This window comes from Convolutriloba macropyga, chromosome 1 (genome assembly GCF_964194025.1).
Source record: "Convolutriloba macropyga chromosome 1, txConMacr16.3, whole genome shotgun sequence".
Lineage (NCBI taxonomy): Eukaryota > Metazoa > Xenacoelomorpha > Acoela > Convolutidae > Convolutriloba > Convolutriloba macropyga.
In genome coordinates this window covers 28519564-28538055 of record NC_134468.1, presented here as the reverse complement: position 1 = coordinate 28538055, position 18492 = coordinate 28519564, and the positions used below count along the sequence as shown (strand labels likewise).

The 18492-nt window shown below is 37.6% G+C and overlaps 1 protein-coding gene across 1 annotated transcript in view; it reads right to left on the bottom strand.

The window, feature by feature from the left end:
* LOC142336971 (cathepsin Z-like) overlaps window positions 1–17873 on the bottom strand; it is a 31728-nt gene extending 13855 nt beyond the window's left edge. The window contains exon 1 of the mRNA XM_075386010.1: window positions 17725–17873. Within this exon, the coding sequence (XP_075242125.1) occupies window positions 17725–17873 (149 nt within the window). The remainder of the gene's footprint in view (window positions 1–17724) is intronic.
* Window positions 17874–18492: the final 619 nt, after the last annotated feature.

Sequence of the window (18492 nt, the reverse complement as noted above, 5' to 3'; positions counted from 1 at the left end):
ATTTGATGGGAAAAACTGTTAAACTGAGTGACTGGAAGCTAAATTCATAGTTCTTAAAAAAAGATGGTCCCTCCTGTGAAACTATATATTTAACTTAGTGCGATAGTTAAATACTGTTTTTCATTGCCAAAAAAATATTGCGAACGGACGAAGTCTCGTTTCTGGAGGACGTATCAAAAACCAAATGAATCTTAAAAAATTAGAAAAACCAAATAATTACCCGTACCGAACTACAAGTCTAAATCAGTACTAGGCAAGTCTAAATCCAAGTGTTATTTCGTTTTCCAGTACTGGGCAAGTCTTAAAAAAAGTCTTACAAGTCTGACAAGTCTTGGCCAAGACTTGGGTAACACTTGCAAGTTGATTCCCAAGTCAAACCCAACTTTTCAAAAAAATTCGAGTGAAATTTTCGAATTCAAAAAAATTTCGCAACGTGCCACGATTTTGGCATTACTTTTTGGCCACTTTCCCGGGGTGCTATAAAATGATGCCGGGGGCATACCAAATTGAATTTTGGGTGATTATTAGCCCCCCGGGAGGGTCCATTGAGGGTTTTTCAGGTGTTTTGGGCCGTTTTGAGCCATTTTTCAGCCGTTTGGAGCCGAATTTTAGCCGAAAATCACCAAATTTATGTACTTTTCAGATCAGCCAAATGTCGAACTTTAACCGAGGCAAAATTGTCAAAAGGGGTGCTACTGTGAGGGTTCCCATGATAGCCCGAGGTCCCGTAGTGCGGCACCCAGTGGACCCTATTATGGCGCAAAGTCCTACAAATCTGCCCGAACAAGCGCCGAGAGATGTCCCACAATATAAACTTACTCAAGAGCCAATGTTGCCCTCTGTTAGTGCTAGTAAAACTAGTTATAATTAACCAACTATAACTCTTTATATCAGTGTTTATATCACTGTTTATAACCCGGTTATAATATAGGTTATAATATGGTTATAATATGGGTTATAAGCGAAATGAGTTATAAAATTGTGGTCGGGGGGGTCATAGCTCCCTGGTCTTTAAATCGCGAAATACTGGTCCAAATTAGATGTCATATATATAGTTTTAAAGCTTATTTCACGGGCAATTGAATGAGCTATGTTCCGTCCCGATCCGATTCGTACTTTGGTCAGAATTCTGGATTTTAAGTACCGTACCCCCGAAAAGTGAGGTGTACCTGGTGCTCGTACTCTAATAACTTTTTTTTGAGTGCACCTAGGAGGCTCATTTTTTAATATGAGTTAGCTTATAATGTGTGCTAACTAGCGTTACTACTCCGGTCAAATTTAATTTCGATTTCAAGAAGTTATTAGCGAACGAGCATGAGGTACCTCATAGGTCCTAATGTCGGGGAACCCATAGCTCCCTGGTCTTTAATTCGCGAAATACTGGTCCAAATACGATGTCATATATATAGTTTTAAAGCTTATTTCACGGGCAATTGAATGAGCTATGTCCCGTCCCGATCCGATTCGTACTTTGGTCAGAATTCTGGATTTTAAGTACCGTACCCCCGAAAAGTGAGGTGTACCTGGTGCTCGTACTCTAATAACTTTTTTTGAGTGCACCTAGGAGGCTCATTTTTAAATATGAGTTAGCTTATTATGTGTGCTAAATAGCGTTACTACTCCGGTCAAATTTGATATCGATTTCAAAAAACTATTAGCGAACGAGCATGAGGGTACCTCATGGGTCCTAATGTCGGGGGACACATAGCTCCCTGGTCTTTAATTCGCGAAATACTGGTCCAAATACGATGTCATATATATAGTTTTAAAGCTTATTTCACGGGCAATTGAATGAGCTATGTCCCGTCCCGATCCGATTTGTACTTTGGTCAGAATTCTGGATTTCAAGTACCGTACCCCCGAAAAGTGAGGTGTACCTGGTGCTCGTACTCTAATAACTTTTTTTTGAGTGCACCTAGGAGGCTCATTTTTTAATATGAGTTAGCTTATTATGTGTGCTAACTAGCGTTACTACTCCGGTCAAATTTGATGTCGATTTCAAAAAGTTATTAGCGAACGAGCATGAGGGTACCTCATGGGTCCTAATGTCGGGGGACACATAGCTTCCTGGTCTTTAATTCGCGAAATACTGGTCCAAATACGATGTTATATATATAGTATTAAAGCTTATTTCACGGGCAATTGAATGAGCTATGTTCCGTCTCGATCCGATTTGTACTTTGGTCAGAATTCTGGATTTCATGTACCGTACCCCCGAAAAGTGAGGTGTACCTGGTGCTCGTACTCTAATAACTTTTTTTTGAGTGCACCTAGGAGGCTCATTTTTTAATATGAGTTAGCTTATTATGTGTGCTAACTAGAGTTACCACTCCGGTCAAATTTGATATCGATTTCAAAAAGTTATTAGCGAACGAGCATGAGGGTACCTTATGGGTCCTAATGTCGGGGGACACATAGCTCCCTGGTCTTTAATTCGCGAAATACTAGCCCAAATACGATGTTATATATATAGTTTTAAAGCTTATTTCACGGGCAATTGAATGAGCTATGTCCGTCCCGATCCCATTCGTACTTTAGTCAGAATTCTGGATTTCAAGTACCGTACCCCGAAAAATGAGGTAGGCCTGGTGCTCGTACTCTAATTAGCTTATTATGTGTGCTAACTAGCGTTACTACTCCGGTCAAATTTGATTTCGATTTCAAAAAGTTATTAGCGAACGAGCATGAGGTACCTCATAGGTCCTAATGCTCGTTCGGGACCTATAGTAGTAGTAGTAGTAGTAGTAGTAGTAGTAGTAGTAGTAGTAGTAGTAGTAGTAGTAGTAGTAGTAGTAGTAGTAGTAGTAGTAGTAGTAGTAGTAGTAGTAGTAGTAGTAGTAGTAGTAGTAGTAGTAGTAGTAGTAGTAGTAGTAGTAGTAGTAGTAGTAGTAGTAGTAGTAGTAGTAGTAGTAGTAGTAGTAGTAGTAGTAGTAGTAGTAGTAGTAGTAGTAGTAGTAGTAGTAGTAGTAGTAGTAGTAGTAGTAGTAGTAGTAGTAGTAGTAGTAGTAGTAGTAGTAGTAGTAGTAGTAGTACTAGTAGTAGTAGTAGTAGTAGTAGTAGTAGTAGTAGTAGTAGTAGTAGTAGTAGTAGTAGTAGTAGTAGTAGTAGTAGTGGGGGACAAAATCCAACCTCACCTCCACGTGGTGTCCCCTGGGGGTAGGTCATGTGCTGCGGCTCTACGCTCACATGGTCGAGCTAACGAGGCACTGGTCTTCTAGTTTGTGGCGCAACTAGTCGTATCTCAGCCTTCAAACACCAAAGCAATGAGTACAATCAACCATGGCCCCGAGTCCCGGGTAAGGGGTGCTAAGAATCTCCCGAGGAACCAACTCAGAATTGCAACTTTAAACGTCAGAACACTGACCCAAGCCGGATCTCTAGAGGCTTTGAAAATGGATCTGGCGCGATACAAGTTGGATATTCTGGGAGTGCAGGAGACGAGATTGCAGGAGCAAGAAATTGATCTCGGAGACCACAAGCTCTACCTGTCTGACTCGTGGTTGTCTGGTGTAAAGTCGAGACAAGGAGGAGTGGGCGTTGCTGTAAAGAAGTCATTGATAAACAGCATCGTAGAACAAGTGGCTCTAAGTGAACGTATTTGCTACGTCAAGTTCGCGGCTCAGAGGAGAGCCAATCTAGCTGTTGTTGTCTGCTACGCACCTACGAATGAAGCTAGTCTCCAAGAGAAGGATTTGTTTTGGAGTCAACTTTCAGACCTAGTTTCCAGTTTCAATGGGTGAAGAAAATGAAAACTCTGAAAAGTTGTTATCATTTTGCACTTCACACAAATTGCTCGTAGGTGGTACATGGTTCCAGCATCGACAAGTGCATCGGTACACCTTCAACCCTCCCGATCCGAGTTGTCGAAAAAAGATGCTGGATCACATTCTGTTTGCAGAGAGATACAGAGGATGTCTGACGAATGTGAGGTCCAGAAGAGGGAAAACCACAATTACCGATCACGAACTGGTCATTGCGGAAGTATCTATGAAACTTTTGTCTAAAAAGTCATGCTTCACGCCTAGAATCAGTTCTGCAAAGCTGCAAGATGAAACAACGCGTGACTTATTCACGCAGGAGGTCAAGTTACATCTTGATAAGAGCGGCGATTTCGAGAATACAGAGCAGTCTTGGGACAATTTTCGAAAAGCCCTGAACCAAGCAGCAGTGAAATGCCTCCTTCCGGACAAGCGAGTGAACAAACCTTGGATTTCTCCAGATTCTCTGGAACTTATCCGGAAACGAGCCGATCTACAGTTAAAGAAACACAGCAGCGCGGAGGCGCTGTTAGAGTTCACAAACTGCTGTAAGGAAGTCAGAAAAGCTCTACGTGCAGACAAACGGGCATGGCTTGAACGCAAAGGCCAAGAAGTGCAGAGCTTCGCGGACAGAGGCAACTTAAAGGAGGTTTTTGGGGCATCACAGCAGATTTGCCGAAACTGGAGGCCCCAGTTGACCAAATTAGTTTCAAGCACTGGCGTCAACTTACGGACGAAAGAGGAACGACTTGAACGCTGGACGGAACATTTTAGTCAACTCCTGAATCCCTCAACATTCAGTTGCAGTACGAGATTGGATCCCGAAGAAGCAGCTGAAAGCTTGCCGATTGACCTGAGCCCATTTCAATTTGAAGAAGTGCTTGAAGCTGTCCGCAGGTTGAAGAATGGCAAGGCAAGTGGACCCGATAACATTTCCTGTGAGATGTTGAAAGCACACAAGGGTATTGTCGAGTAGCTCTGGGACATCATAGATAAATGTTGGTCGACGGAAGTTCTGCCCGATGACTGGAAGGTAGCAGAAATTGTCCCATTATACAAGAGTAAAGGAAAGAGGTCAGAGTGTTCGAACCACCGAGGGATCTCTCTATTGTCAGTACCAGGCAAAGTGTTCGCTTCCGTTACTCTCAATCGATGCAAAGATTCAGTGGATCGCGTCTTAAGGGAAGAGCAGTGCGGCTTCAGAAAAAGCAGAGGATGCGCCGATCAACTCTTTGCCCTGCGTCAAATAATAGAGAAATCAATGGCGTTTCAATTGGATATTAGCTTTTGTTTCATAGACTTTCGAGCGGCATTCGATTCTGTCGATCATGAGCAGATGTACCAGATAATGAAACACTATGGTCTGCCGCAAAAAGTGATAAACATCATAAGAAACAGCTATGATGGATTCAAATGTCGAGTCAAAGCCGAAGGTGAGAAGGGACGCTTATTTGATGTCAGAACAGACGTTAGGCAGGGTGATGTGTGGTCCCCAATCCTATTCGGCCTTGTCATCAACTACATTTTAGCTAACTCGGTGCATGGAGGATTAGACATTGGGAGATTGGTGGCTGACTTAGATTTTGCTGATGATGTTGCTCTCGTGGGGGTCTCAGACAGTGAGGTGCAAGAAAACCTACATCGAATCGAGGCCCTAGCGGAAGCCGCTGGTCTGAAGATTAATGTGGCCAAAACAAAGAATATGGGCGTAAAATGCGACAGCCCAAATGTTGTTGCAGTGCCTAGTATCCAACAGAACGTGGAGATACTCACTGGAACACATAAAGGCAAACTAGGACTCCTGGCAGAGACATCTAGCCAGTCACGACTAACCATCGGCACGGAGGTGCTGCTGGGAACGAAAAAGAAAGCGGGCTGGTTCGAAACACAAGATGGCCGGCAGAAGCTCAGATTGAAAAGCTTAGCGGAGGCTAAGCCAGCGTTGGTAGCTTCACAACAACAATCTGCAGTAGCGGATTTAGAGTCGCTAGAAAATGAGAGTGGGTCAGCGGTGGCTGATCAAGAGTCTTTAAGATGTCAGAACTGTCAGCGGCAATTCAGTACAGTTACCGGACGCAAAGTGCACCAAACAAGATTCTGCAAAGCCGGTTTGTCAAAGAATGTCGTCGACAAGTCAAAGTTCGAGCAACTAGAGGCGAGCCTCACCTGTGACAAGTGTGAAAGGAAGTTCAAAACAGTCAATGGCCGAAAAGTTCACCAATCGAGATACTGTGGCAAACCTAAAGCAGCTGCCACACGCGTGTTTTCCTGCAAAGTACAAGATGTTATCGGAAACGAGTTTGAAAACATAGAAGCGTTCAAGTATCTCGGATCATATGTCAGCCTCAAGCATGGAGACCTCCAGGAAGTCAATTGCAAACTTGCAGAAGGTAGACAACGGTTTGCTAACTTCCAAAATCTCCGGAAGAGCAAGCAGCTCAGCGTGCACCTCAAGTGCAATTTGTACAAAGCACTCGTTTTATCAGCCGTGCTGTACAGCTCAGAGACTTGGACTCTTTCGAAATTAATGGAGAGAAAACTTGAGAGTTTCCACTGTGGTTGTCTTCGGAGAATTCTACGTGTGTCATATCTGGAGAAAGCAACGAACGATGAAATTATGTCAAGATCGCGAATGCCCCAACTATCCACGATGATCATGCTCAAACGGATAAAATGGTACGGTCACATCCAGAGAATGGAACCAGGAAGATTAGCCCGCAGTGCCTTCGATTGGGACCCGCCCGATCAATACGCCCATGCCAGACGCGCTCCTGGGGGGCAACGGTAAACGTGGATGAGTCAAATCGAAGGAGACTGTGTACGAAACAAAGTATCGTTCACCAGATTGCAGGAGAAAGCAGCAACCGGGTCAAAGAATGCCTTCAGCAATTTCGTCGTACAGCACTTCACAGAATAACCAAACAAATAACTCTTCTTGTTTTGTTTGTATTTGTATTTGTATTTGTATTTGTTGCCAACCGTGCCTTTATTTCATATTTGGAATTAAAGTGTTGAAACAGTAGTAGTAGTAGTAGTAGTAGTAGTAGTAGTAGTAGTAGTAGTAGTAGTAGTAGTAGTAGTAGTAGTAGTAGTAGTAGTAGTAGTAGTAGTAGTAGTAGTAGTAGTAGTAGTAGTAGTAGTAGTAGTAGTAGTAGTAGTAGTAGTAGTAGTAGTAGTAGTAGTAGTAGTAGTAGTAGTAGTAGTAGTAGTAGTAGTAGTAGTAGTAGTAGTAGTAGTAGTAGTAGTAGTAGTAGTAGTAGTAGTAGTAGTAGTAGTAGTAGTAGTAGTAGTAGTAGTAGTAGTAGTAGTAGTAGTAGTAGTAGTAGTAGTAGTAGTAGTAGTAGTAGTAGTAGTAGTAGTAGTAGTAGTAGTAGTAGTAGTAGTAGTAGTAGTAGTAGTAGTAGTAGTAGTAGTAGTAGTAGTAGTAGTAGTAGTAGTAGTAGTAGTAGTAGTAGTAGTAGTAGTAGTAGTAGTAGCTGTAGCAGGAGTGTAATATGGACCATTTTTCACCCATATTACACTTTGGCCACAGAATGTACCCTTACCCATATTAAGATGACCAAATTAAGCTTTGAAATAGGTACCCATATTAAGATCTGAGGGTGCCCATATTACACTTTTATTTTTTCGACCATTTTAAGTTTTCGCCCGATACCCATTTTCACTCACAGTCATATGACTTATTTGACTAGAGTAAAATTTGGGTAGTATTTTGTAATTTTGTGGCCAATCACAAAAAAATGACCGATAATAGGTCTAGATAAAGCAATTTTTTGAGGAAAAAGCTGAAAATGTGTCGTTACTCCTTAATTGTGTTTTTTTGCTCGAAAAAAAGTTTTTTTGGTGAGTTGTATTTTCGTTTCATTCGCGTAAGAACAGTGCTCCGCTTCTTATTTTTTGCTGAAAATTAGAGAAAATTTACAAAAGCTAACTTCAGAAGACAAAATTCAATTGATTTCGAACTCACAGATAATTGAGTGCTTTTTACAGAAGAAGCGTAGACAATTTCAGTCAAATCCCATCTGTCTGTTTGAAATGTGATGTCACATTTTTTCAACAAAGGCAGGTTTTACATTTTATAATCAGGCTCATTTACTGCGTAATTAACCTTTTGGGTTGCTCTTTCATCGCAAAACTTGCTGGCATTTCGGACTACGAATCAATTTTATGGAATTCAAAAAAGGAAATTGGAGAAAAACCTTAAAAATCATCTTGATTGTTGCAGTTTGTTGTGTTTCTTACCACACGTTTTTCCGTTCTCTCAGTATCACTGTAATCTATGCTGCAGAAGTTGTTGCCCGCTTTACCATAGTTTTATCAGTATGTGTTATCAGTAAGGTGTTAGTAAATTCAACTTCTCTTTTCGATATATAGAATTGTTCATCAACAGCTAAACGGCCACCTCTTCTGAATTTCCTTCATTTTGTCTTCTTTACGTTAGTTTTCAACTAGTTCCTGCTACAATACGTGTTCAGATTATTCAAAATTTGTTGCAGTAGCTCCCAAGTAATAAGTCATCAGCGTAAAATATAACATCTAGACCCTTGCATTTCAGCTCAAAATACAAATCAGCTATGAATAAACTAAACAAGAGTGGTGAGAATTTGTCTCCTTGTGCTACTCCTGTTTTCTGTTCAATCTCGTTTGACAAGAAATCTGCATCAAGGATCTGCTGGAAGTTGCATTTTAGCACTGATTGTGTTCTGTGTGTAATGGTCCCATGCATCCCCACTTTTATCAGTTTTGTAAGCAGCATGTTCCTGTTCGCTTTTTCGTATTCAATGAAGCAGGCATAGTATTTGCCACTGCAGCTGATGTTATGCTTGATTGCTCTTGTCAAGTGCGAAACTGCGTCGATTGTTGACAGTTTGTGTCTGAAATCATATTGGCTTGGTGGTAAAATTTGATTTTTTTTACCTATGTTCGCAAAGGCTGGTAAATGATACCCGTGAACAATTTGTTCATGCAACATAACAGGCTAATGCCTCTGTAGGAAATTGGTACACTTTCAAAAATTCCTATTTGTGTTCGTCATTTTGAGCCTATTTCAGAATCCAGAGACTCCTCCAGCATAAGTTGTGACTTGTTTTAGCTTTTGTCCTGATAAAACTTTGCTCAACTGTAAACGTTAAGGTTGGTTAAGGCAAAGCTTATGTTGCAAGCTTTAATCTTTTGTAAGCGTCAATGGCTCCGTACTTATAGTGAAGTTATCACTGTGTGTGTTTTTGATCCATTTTAGAATTGTTGGCCTAGGTCTCTTGCGATAAGGTCCATCTTTTGTATCCAAAATTTATATTTCTTGTTCTCTTTTGCCCATTTTTATTTAAGTTTTGCAGCAAAGTGTAAAAATCATTTCTTGGGTTACTAATAATAATTTCAAATTTGTGTTTAGGCAACAGTGTGCTTGTTATTGGCAAAAAAAGTTGGGTTTACTTGAAAAACTTGAAAAAAGAAGAAAAAAAATTAAAAAAAAGGGAGACCGCCGGAATTGGAGGCTTGGCCTCCAATTTGGGATGGTCCCCCATTTTCTCTGGCCGCCATAAAAACTGCTATTTGTGTTTGTCATTTTATGCTTATTTCCAGAAACCAGACACTCCTCCAGTATAAATTGTGACTTGTTTTAGCTTTTGTCCTGATAAAACTTTGCTCAACTGTAAACGTTAAGGCCGGTTAAGGCAAAGCTTATGTTGCAAGCTTTAATCTTTTGTAAGCGTCAATGGCTCCGTATTTATAGTGAAGTTATCACTGTGTGAGTTTTTGATCCATTTCAGAATTGTTGGCCTAGGTCTCTTGCAATAAGGTCCATCTTTTGTATCCAAAATTTATTTTTCTTGTTCTCTTTTGCCCATTTTTATTTAAGTTTTGCAGCAAAGTGTAAAAAACATTTCTTGGGTTACTAATAATAATTTCAAATTTGTGTGTAGGCAACAGTGTGCTTGTTATTGGCAAAAAAAAGTTTGGTTTTACTTGAAAAACTTGAAAAAAAAGAAAAAAATTTCAAAAAAATGGGGGACCGCCCGAATTGGAGGCTTGGCCTCCAATTTGGATGGTCCCCCATTTTTTCTGGCCGCCATAAAATCTGCTATTTCTGTTCGTCATTTTAAGCCTATTTCCAGAATCCAGAGACTCCTCCAGTATAAATTGTGACTTGTTTTAGCTTTTGTCCTGATAAAACTTTGCTCAACTGTAAACGTTAAGGTTGATTTAGGCAAAGCTTATGTTGCATGCTTTAATCTTTTGTAAGCGTCAATGCTCCATATTTATAGTGAAGTTATCGATTTATTTTATTGAGACAACAAGAAAGGCTGCTTTTTGCTGTCAAATTTTACAAATATTTTCTTCTCATTTTCGTTCAATTGACCTCAAATTTTGGTATTAGCTGTATTTTTCGCTTCAGAAACGTTGTTTTGATCCGTTCGACAACTTCACTACCTCTCAAATAACAATTGGAGAACTTCAGCGTTTTAAACTTAGACATATCTGTAAACCTGGCGCATTTGAGTTCAAAAACCTCACCATTACCCATATTCCACTTTCCGGCCAAAATTGAAAAAAGTACTTTTTTTGTCTCAAAAGTAATTAGAGGAAGGAATTGAACCATAATTGTTTTTTAAAAATCCTGAGAAACAGAATAGGGCGTTGAGTTTTAACAAAAACAAAGTTAAACAGCTTCAAGTGTGGTTCAATTTTGTATATATTGTTTTAACAACTGTGCAGATTTTGGCAATTTTCTTGCCGATTTTGATTTGTTTTTATTCGAAAAATGGTTTCTCGATGCCCCAAAAGAGTTTGAGTAAAATTTAAAAGATTTCGTTGATCAGAAAAATGAAAACACTATAACTTTTTTCGTTTTTTACTTTTGCTGTCGTAGAATTGTTTTCTGACGCATTAGGTTTTTTCTGTTTTTTTAAATTTTTTATCGAGTTTAGTTTTGGCCAATATGGAGAGGATTCTTCAAAAATAAACTTATTCCAAGGAATAGTACGATTGTAGTTCATTCTCCTTTAGGGAAAAACTTTTTTGAAATGGCCAAACGAACATCTCGAACAAGTTACCCATTTTAAAAAAAAGTTGATTATCAGAGAATCGTGCTTTGAAAGGTTTTTTCAATAGATTTTGCAAGCTGCACACAGAGACAATAAAATATTATTTTGTTTATTTCATTTAGACAATTGGAAAAACTTCTCTCTGCTATCAAATTTTTCAAATATTTTTTTCTCATTTTCGTCCAACTGACCTCAAATTTTGGTGATAGCCGTTTTTTTTGCTTCAGAAGCGTTGTTTTGATGCATTCCATAACTTAACTTCCTCTCAGGTAACAATAGAAAGACCTCAGCGTTGTAGAATTGGCGTTTTTGGATCATTTATTGGTCTTTTTTGTAGACATTTTTGTAACCCTGGCGCATTTGAGTTCAAAAACCTCTTCATTACCCAAATTCCACTTTTTGACCAAAATTGAAAAAAGTTCTTTTTTTGTCTCAAAAATAATTAGAGGAAGGAATTGAACCATAATTGGTTTTTAAAAATCCTGAGAAACAGAATAGTGCGTTGAGTTTTAACAAAAACAAAGTTAAACAGCCTCAAGTGTGGTTCAGTTTTGTATATGTTGTTTTTACAACTGTGCAGATTTTGGCAATATTCTTGCTGATTTTGGTTTGTTTTTATTCGAAAAATGGTTTCTCGATGCCCCGAAAGAGTTTGAGTAAAACTTAAAAGATTTTGTTGATCAGAAAAATGAAAGCACTAAAACTTTTTTCGTTTTTTACTTTTGCTGTCGTAGAATTGTTTTCTGACGCATTAGGTTTTTTCTGTTTTTTTTAATTTTTTATCGAGTTTAGTTTTGGCCAATATGGAGAGGATTCTTCAAAAATAAACTAGTTTCAAGGAATAGTACGATTGTAGTTCATTCTTCTTTAGGGAAAAACTTTTTTGAAATGGCCAAACGAACATCTCGAACAAGTTACCCATTTTAAAAAAAAAAATTGATTATCAGAGAATCGTGCTTTAAAAGGTGTTTTCAATAGATTTTGCCACCTGCACACAGAGACAATAAAATATTATTTTGTTTATTTCATTCAGACAATTGGAAAAACTTCTTTCTGCTATCAAATTTTTCAAATATTTTTTTCTCATTTTCGTCCAACTGACCTCAAATTTTGGTGATAGCCGTTTTTTTTGCTTCAGAAGCGTTGTTTTGATGCATTCCATAACTTAACTTCCTCTCAGATAACAATAGAAAGACCTCAGCGTTGTAGAATTGGCGTTTTTGGATCATTTATTGGTCTTTTTTGTAGACATTTTTGTAACCCTGGCGCATTTGAGTTCAAAAACCTCTTCATTACCCAAATTCCACTTTTTGACCAAAATTGAAAAAAGTTCTTTTTTTTTGTCTCAAAAATAATTAGAGGAAGGAATTGAACCATAATTGTTTTTTAAAAATCCTGAGAAACAGAATAGTGCGTTGAGTTTTAACAAAAACAAAGTTAAACAGCCTCAAGTGTGGTTCAATTTTGTATTTGTTGTTTTAATAACTGTGCAGATTTTGGCAATTTTTTTGCCGATTTTGGTTTGTTTTTATTCGAAAAATGGTTTCCCGATGCCCCGAAAGAGTTTGAGTAAAACTTAAAAGATTCTGTTGATCAGAAAAATGAAAACACTATAACTTTTTTTGTTTTTTACTTTTGCTCTCTTGGAATTGTTTTCTGACGCATTAGGTTTTTCCTGTTTTTTTTTTATTTTTTATCGAGTTTAGTTTTGGCCAATATGGAGAGGATTCTTCAAAAATAAACTAGTTCCAAGGAATAGTACGATTGTAGTTCATTCTTCTTTAGGGAAAAACTTTTTTGAAATGGCCAAACGAACATCTCGAACAAATTACCCATTTTAAAAAAAAATGATTATCAGAGAAACGTGCTTTAAAAGGTTTTTTCAATAGATTTTGCAAGCTGCACACAGAGACTCTAAAATATTATTTTGTTTATTTCATTTAGACAATTGGAAAAACTTCTTTCTGCTATCAAATTTTTCAAATATTTTTTTCTCATTTTCGTCCAACTGACCTCAAATTTTGGTGATAGCTGTTTTTTTTTGCTTCAGAAGCGTTGTTTTGATGCATTCCATAACTTAACTTCCTCTCAGATAACAATTGAAAGACCTCAGCGTTGTAGAATTGGCGTTTTTGGATCATTAATTGGTCTTTTTTGTAGACATTTTTGTAACCCTGGCGCATTTGAGTTCAAAAACCTCACCATTACCCATATTCCACTTTATGAACAAAATTGAAAAAAGTACTTTTTTGTCTCAAAAATAATTAGAGGAAGGAATTGAACCATAATTGTTTTTTAAAAATCCTGAGAAACAGAATAGTGCGTTGAGTTTTAACAAAAACAAAGTTAAACAGCCTCAATTGTGGTTCAAATTTGTATATGTTGTTTTAACAACTGTGCAGATTTTGGCAATTTTCTTGCCGATTTTGGTTTGTTTTTACTCGAAAAATGATTTCTCGATGCCCCGAAAGAGTTTGAGTAAAACTTAAAAGATTTCGTTGATCAGAAAAATGAAAACACTATAACTTTTTTCGTTTTTTACTTTTGCTGTCGTAGAATTGTTTTCTGACTCATTAGGTTTTTTCTGTTTTTTAAAATTTTTTTTTAGTTTTAGTTTTGGCCAATATGGAGAAGTCTTTTCAAAAATAAACTAGTTCCAAAGAATAGTACGATTGTAGTTCATTCTTCTTTAGGTAAAAACTTTTTTGAAATGGCCAAATGAACATTTCGAACAAGGTACCCATTTTAAAAAAATATTGATTATCAGAGAAACCTGCTTTAAAAGGTTTTTTCAATAGGTTTTTCAACCTGCACACAGAGACATTAAAATATTATTTTGTTTATTTCATTTTGACAATTGGAAAAACTTCTTTCTGCTATCAAATTTTTCAAATATTTTTTTCTCATTTTCGTCCAACTGACCTCAAATTTTGGTGATAGCTGTCTTTTATGCTTCAGAAGCGTTGTTTTGATGAATGCCATAATTTAAATTCCTCTCAGATAACAATTGAAAGACCTCAGCGTTTTAGAATTGGCGTTTTTGGATCATTATATTGTTTTTTTTTGTAGACATTTCTGTAACTCTTGCTCATTTGACTTCAAAATTCTCACCGTTACCCATTTTGCACTTTCGTGCCAAAAAAAAATTTGAGTAGAAAAATTATTGATATATTGATTTCTGAACCAATTTTCATCCTGATCGTTTAGAGATCACTAGATTTGCTTTTCAAAAAATCATTCTTTGGATAAGGAAACGGTCGAAATCAAGGATTTTCCGACAACACATAAAAAAGTTATTTTGTGTTTTTTTTAGAATTTGGGGTTGTTTTTGAACAACTTTTTTGCCTGAAATTGTCTTTTTTAATATGAGATTTGAAACGCAGAACTTTTAGTTTATGGAAAAGTCAGTTTTCCAACACTAGCACAATCCAGATCGCAATGGCCACAGTTTTTTATGAAAAACATTTTTTCTTAAATTTTCATTTAATATTTTTACACCAGTAAAACATATTTTTTAATTTTTTCTACACATGGCCAGCATGTCACCTCCTACTTTTCATCTTTGCGCTTCCAAAAAACTAAATTTGAGGCAAAAATCTGCAATCAATTAAAAAATATCAGAATTGGGCCAAAAATTATCCAATAACTGTTACCCATATTTGAAGGCCGTTTTTTTCAAAGTGTTTTTTCTACTTTTTCACTACATAAAAAGCTCCAGTTTTTTGGGAGGTGGGTTGTCGTACTATTCCGAACTTGCATGCCAAATTTCAGAACTCTGTGGTCATTTATCAAAAATCACCTCATTTCGGATCTGAGGATGTCCAAACGCACTCGACTTAGTCAAACCGATTTCATAGGCCGAAATTTTCACCGTATCTGAAAAAGCTACGTCAAACATTCATAAGAACAAAAATGACAGAAAGTAGTCATACAAGACAGGAACAAAAAAAATTTTTGAAAAAAAGTAGTTTTTCGTAGAGAAACTGCCTGTTCAATTTTCCTTACTGTTCGGCCAAAAAAGGCACCCTACTCCTATAGCTCAATATCTCAAAGAATACTTAACAGAAATTTAAAAAAATACATGTTTCAGAAAATAGAGATAAAAATCTATCAAATAACGTTCAATTTTATTGGTCTTTTACTGTTAAAAAAGGAGAAAAACGCTAGAAAAGAAAAAACAATTAAATTTTTTGAAAGGCTATAGCACGAGCACTACTGGTTTGTTTTTAAGGCCGTTTCGGTAATCGTCAACTATAGCTCATAATAATCAATCTCAGGGGTTGATTTGAGTTTAAACATCAAAATTGAGGCGGCTCGGACGTTTTCCAGAAACCGCGGCCGCCCTTACCCAAATTGCTCTCTGCTACAGTAGTAGTAGTAGTAGTAGTAGTAGTAGTAGTAGTAGTAGTAGTAGTAGTAGTAGTAGTAGTAGTAGTAGTAGTAGTAGTAGTAGTAGTAGTAGTAGTAGTAGTAGTAGTAGTAGTAGTAGTAGTAGTAGTAGTAGTAGTAGTAGTAGTAGTAGTAGTAGTAGTAGTAGTAGTAGTAGTAGTAGTAGTAGTAGTAGTAGTAGTAGTAGTAGTAGTAGTAGTAGTAGTAGTAGTAGTAGTAGTAGTAGTAGTAGTAGTAGTAGTAGTAGTAGTAGTAGTAGTAGTAGTAGTAGTAGTAGTAGTAGTAGTAGTAGTAGTAGTAGTAGTAGTAGTAGTAGTAGTAGTAGTAGTAGTAGTAGTAGTAGTAGTAGTAGTAGTAGTAGTAGTAGTAGTAGTAGTAGTAGTAGTAGTAGTAGTAGTAGTAGTAGTAGTAGTAGTAGTAGTAGTAGTAGTAGTAGTAGTAGTAGTAGTAGTAGTAGTAGTAGTAGTAGTAGTAGTAGTAGTAGTAGTAGTAGTAGTAGTAGTAGTAGTAGTAGTAGTAGTAGTAGTAGTAGTAGTAGTAGTAGTAGTAGTAGTAGTAGTAGTAGTAGTAGTAGTAGTAGTAGTAGTAGTAGTAGTAGTAGTAGTAGTAGTAGTAGTAGTAGTAGTAGTAGTAGTAGTAGTAGTAGTAGTAGTAGTAGTAGTAGTAGTAGTAGTAGTAGTAGTAGTAGTAGTAGTAGTAGTAGTAGTAGTAGTAGTAGTAGTAGTAGTAGTAGTAGTAGTAGTAGTAGTAGTAGTAGTAGTAGTAGTAGTAGTAGTAGTAGTAGTAGTAGTAGGGCTTCTGTGATACTGCACAAGGGTTCTGAACCCCTTCAATTTGCAAGTTCTAAATTGTAAGTTTGCTTCTACAGTTGTTTGTCGTGCAATCGCATGCCAGTCTCCAGGTACATTTATTCCTCTCATCGTAGTTGTTGAATTTGTCCCAGAAAGTGCGGAGCAATCTTTTCTTCAACCCAGTTGTATCACGTATATTGACGCCGAGAACATGAGACAGTCTACATGTTCGAAAGAAGAAGTTCTCCTCGAGATTTTTCCTCGCTGGTCTCGAAAGCTGAAACAATTTGCGGCTGAAACAATTTCCTCGCTGGTCTCGAAAGCTGAAACAGTAGTAGTAGTAGTTCAGGCTTCTGCAATGCACGGGTTGAAGCACCCTTGTTGATCGTTATAAATGAGATAGTTTCGAAATGGGGTTACAGTTTTTGCACAGGCAGCAAATTCTCCAAGTGCACATGTCAATTTCGTTAAAACTTCTAAAAAAAAATTTCCAATAAATGTCGCTGATCCGATATTTTATATTTTTGTTGTCGGTAAGGTCTGTCTGTTTGTTGACAATATTATAGAGATAGGCTGTTCTCAACCAGAAATTTTCGTCGCTTTTGAATAATCGTTTTTTCGTAAGTTTGATTTCACATTTCGCGCCTTGTCTCGTCCGATTATTGTTGTTGAAATGTATAAACTTTTCTATGGCAATGTTGTATTTATTGTTTATGAGATCACATAGTAGTAATAAGCTGTGAAGTTCGAAGTAAAAAGACAGAGGTAGAATTTTCAGTTTGATTAAACGCTCCTTATATGTGAGAGAAGAACCTATTAACCATTTCGTCGCACTTTTTTGGATTCTTTCGATGAGTACTAGATCGCATTTATTTTTTTGACTGGGCCGTCTTTACACTGTCTGCAGGGGACAGCTTCAAGTGCAGCATCTGGCTAAGTGCTACTCATTGTCCCTTATGTTCCGATCCACATCCATCGTTGCCGGATGATGTACACGGTCCTTTTTATATTTTGTGCCTCATATTTGTACCCCAGGTCGTCTACTAAAACTCTCAAAATTAATGCAAATGAAAATCTCAAGACTCGGCAAAAGGCGGACTTTTGGTATAGGGCATCAACCCTTGCAAAACCTGCTTAGTACCAGTATTGACTTATTTCACGACACAGAAACTCTGAAAACCCGACTATCAGACATCTACTGGGAATATTTTCTGGAATACTACAACGAACTGACTTCTTGCACTTGGCATATCAGATGTGGATGTCCTATTGGTACTTGTTATGTACAGAAAACTACTCAAACTGTGACTGATTGAATTGATATGGGTCTAAAGAACCCCTGGGTTTACTCTAAAGTCTATATTATTATTATTATTTTTATTATTATCGGTCCTAATGTCGGGGGACTCATAGCTCCCTGGTCTATAATTCGCGAAATACTGGTCCAAATACAATGTCATATATATAGTTTTAAAGCTTATTTTACGGGAAATTGAATGAGCTATGTCCCGTCCCGATGCGATTTATACTTTGGTCAGAATTCTGGATTTCAAGTACCGTACCCCCGAAAAATGAGGTAGGCCTGACGCTCGTTCTCTAATAACTTTTTTTTGAGATTACGTAGGAAGCTGCTTTTTTAACATGGGTTAGCTTATCCTGTCTGCTAACTAACGTTTCTAGTCCCGTCTAATTTGAGCCCGATTTCGAAAAGTTCTTAGCGATCGAGTATCAGGTACATACCTGGTGCTCAATCCAGGTGGTACATGCATGTGACTTTTCGGATCTATTCTTATTCCGTTGTAAATCACCCCCGACTTTGACAAAATGCATTTGCTGATCCTTGTGAAATACTTCTGTGATGAGTTTTCCGTGCCATATGAGCCCATCATGCTTCAAGTTTTTCAGGGCATTTTCCTTATGGAGCGTAAGTGTCTCGTAAAAATGACACTCCGACTCTGACTCAAAATTGTTGTGGTCTATTGAAGGACTGGTGGTCAATCTGTCTATCTCATGTTTTAGTTGTTTAATGGAAGGCCACAAGTGTCTATCGCGACTATTTTCCGGTAATCTGAATTATTAACAATGGACCATACGGCAACTGTATTTTTTTGTCGGGTTTTTACCATTATACCTTCCTCACTCCTTTGTGATTGAGTTGTCGAAATAGGCAGCTACATATACGGTTTGCGATGTTTTTGAGACCGCTCTAATTAGTGAGGTCTCGCTGCGATTGATACTATAACTTGAGGAAAATTTTTAGGTTTTCTGACAGCGTTACTCGAAAAATTATGATTAGGACAAATTTTGAAAGTTTTTTATCAGTTTTTACCGAAGTGTCGAAGCTGAAACGATTGTGGATTCTATCTACCAGCTGTTTTCTAGGGATCAGGGCCCCATCTGCGTGACACAAGAGGGTTGAGCCAGAAAGATAAAGAAGTTGCAAAAGCCGTCGATGACCGGAACCTAGCCTTCATGAAAAATCGCTTCTGGTTCTTAAAGTTCGAGAAC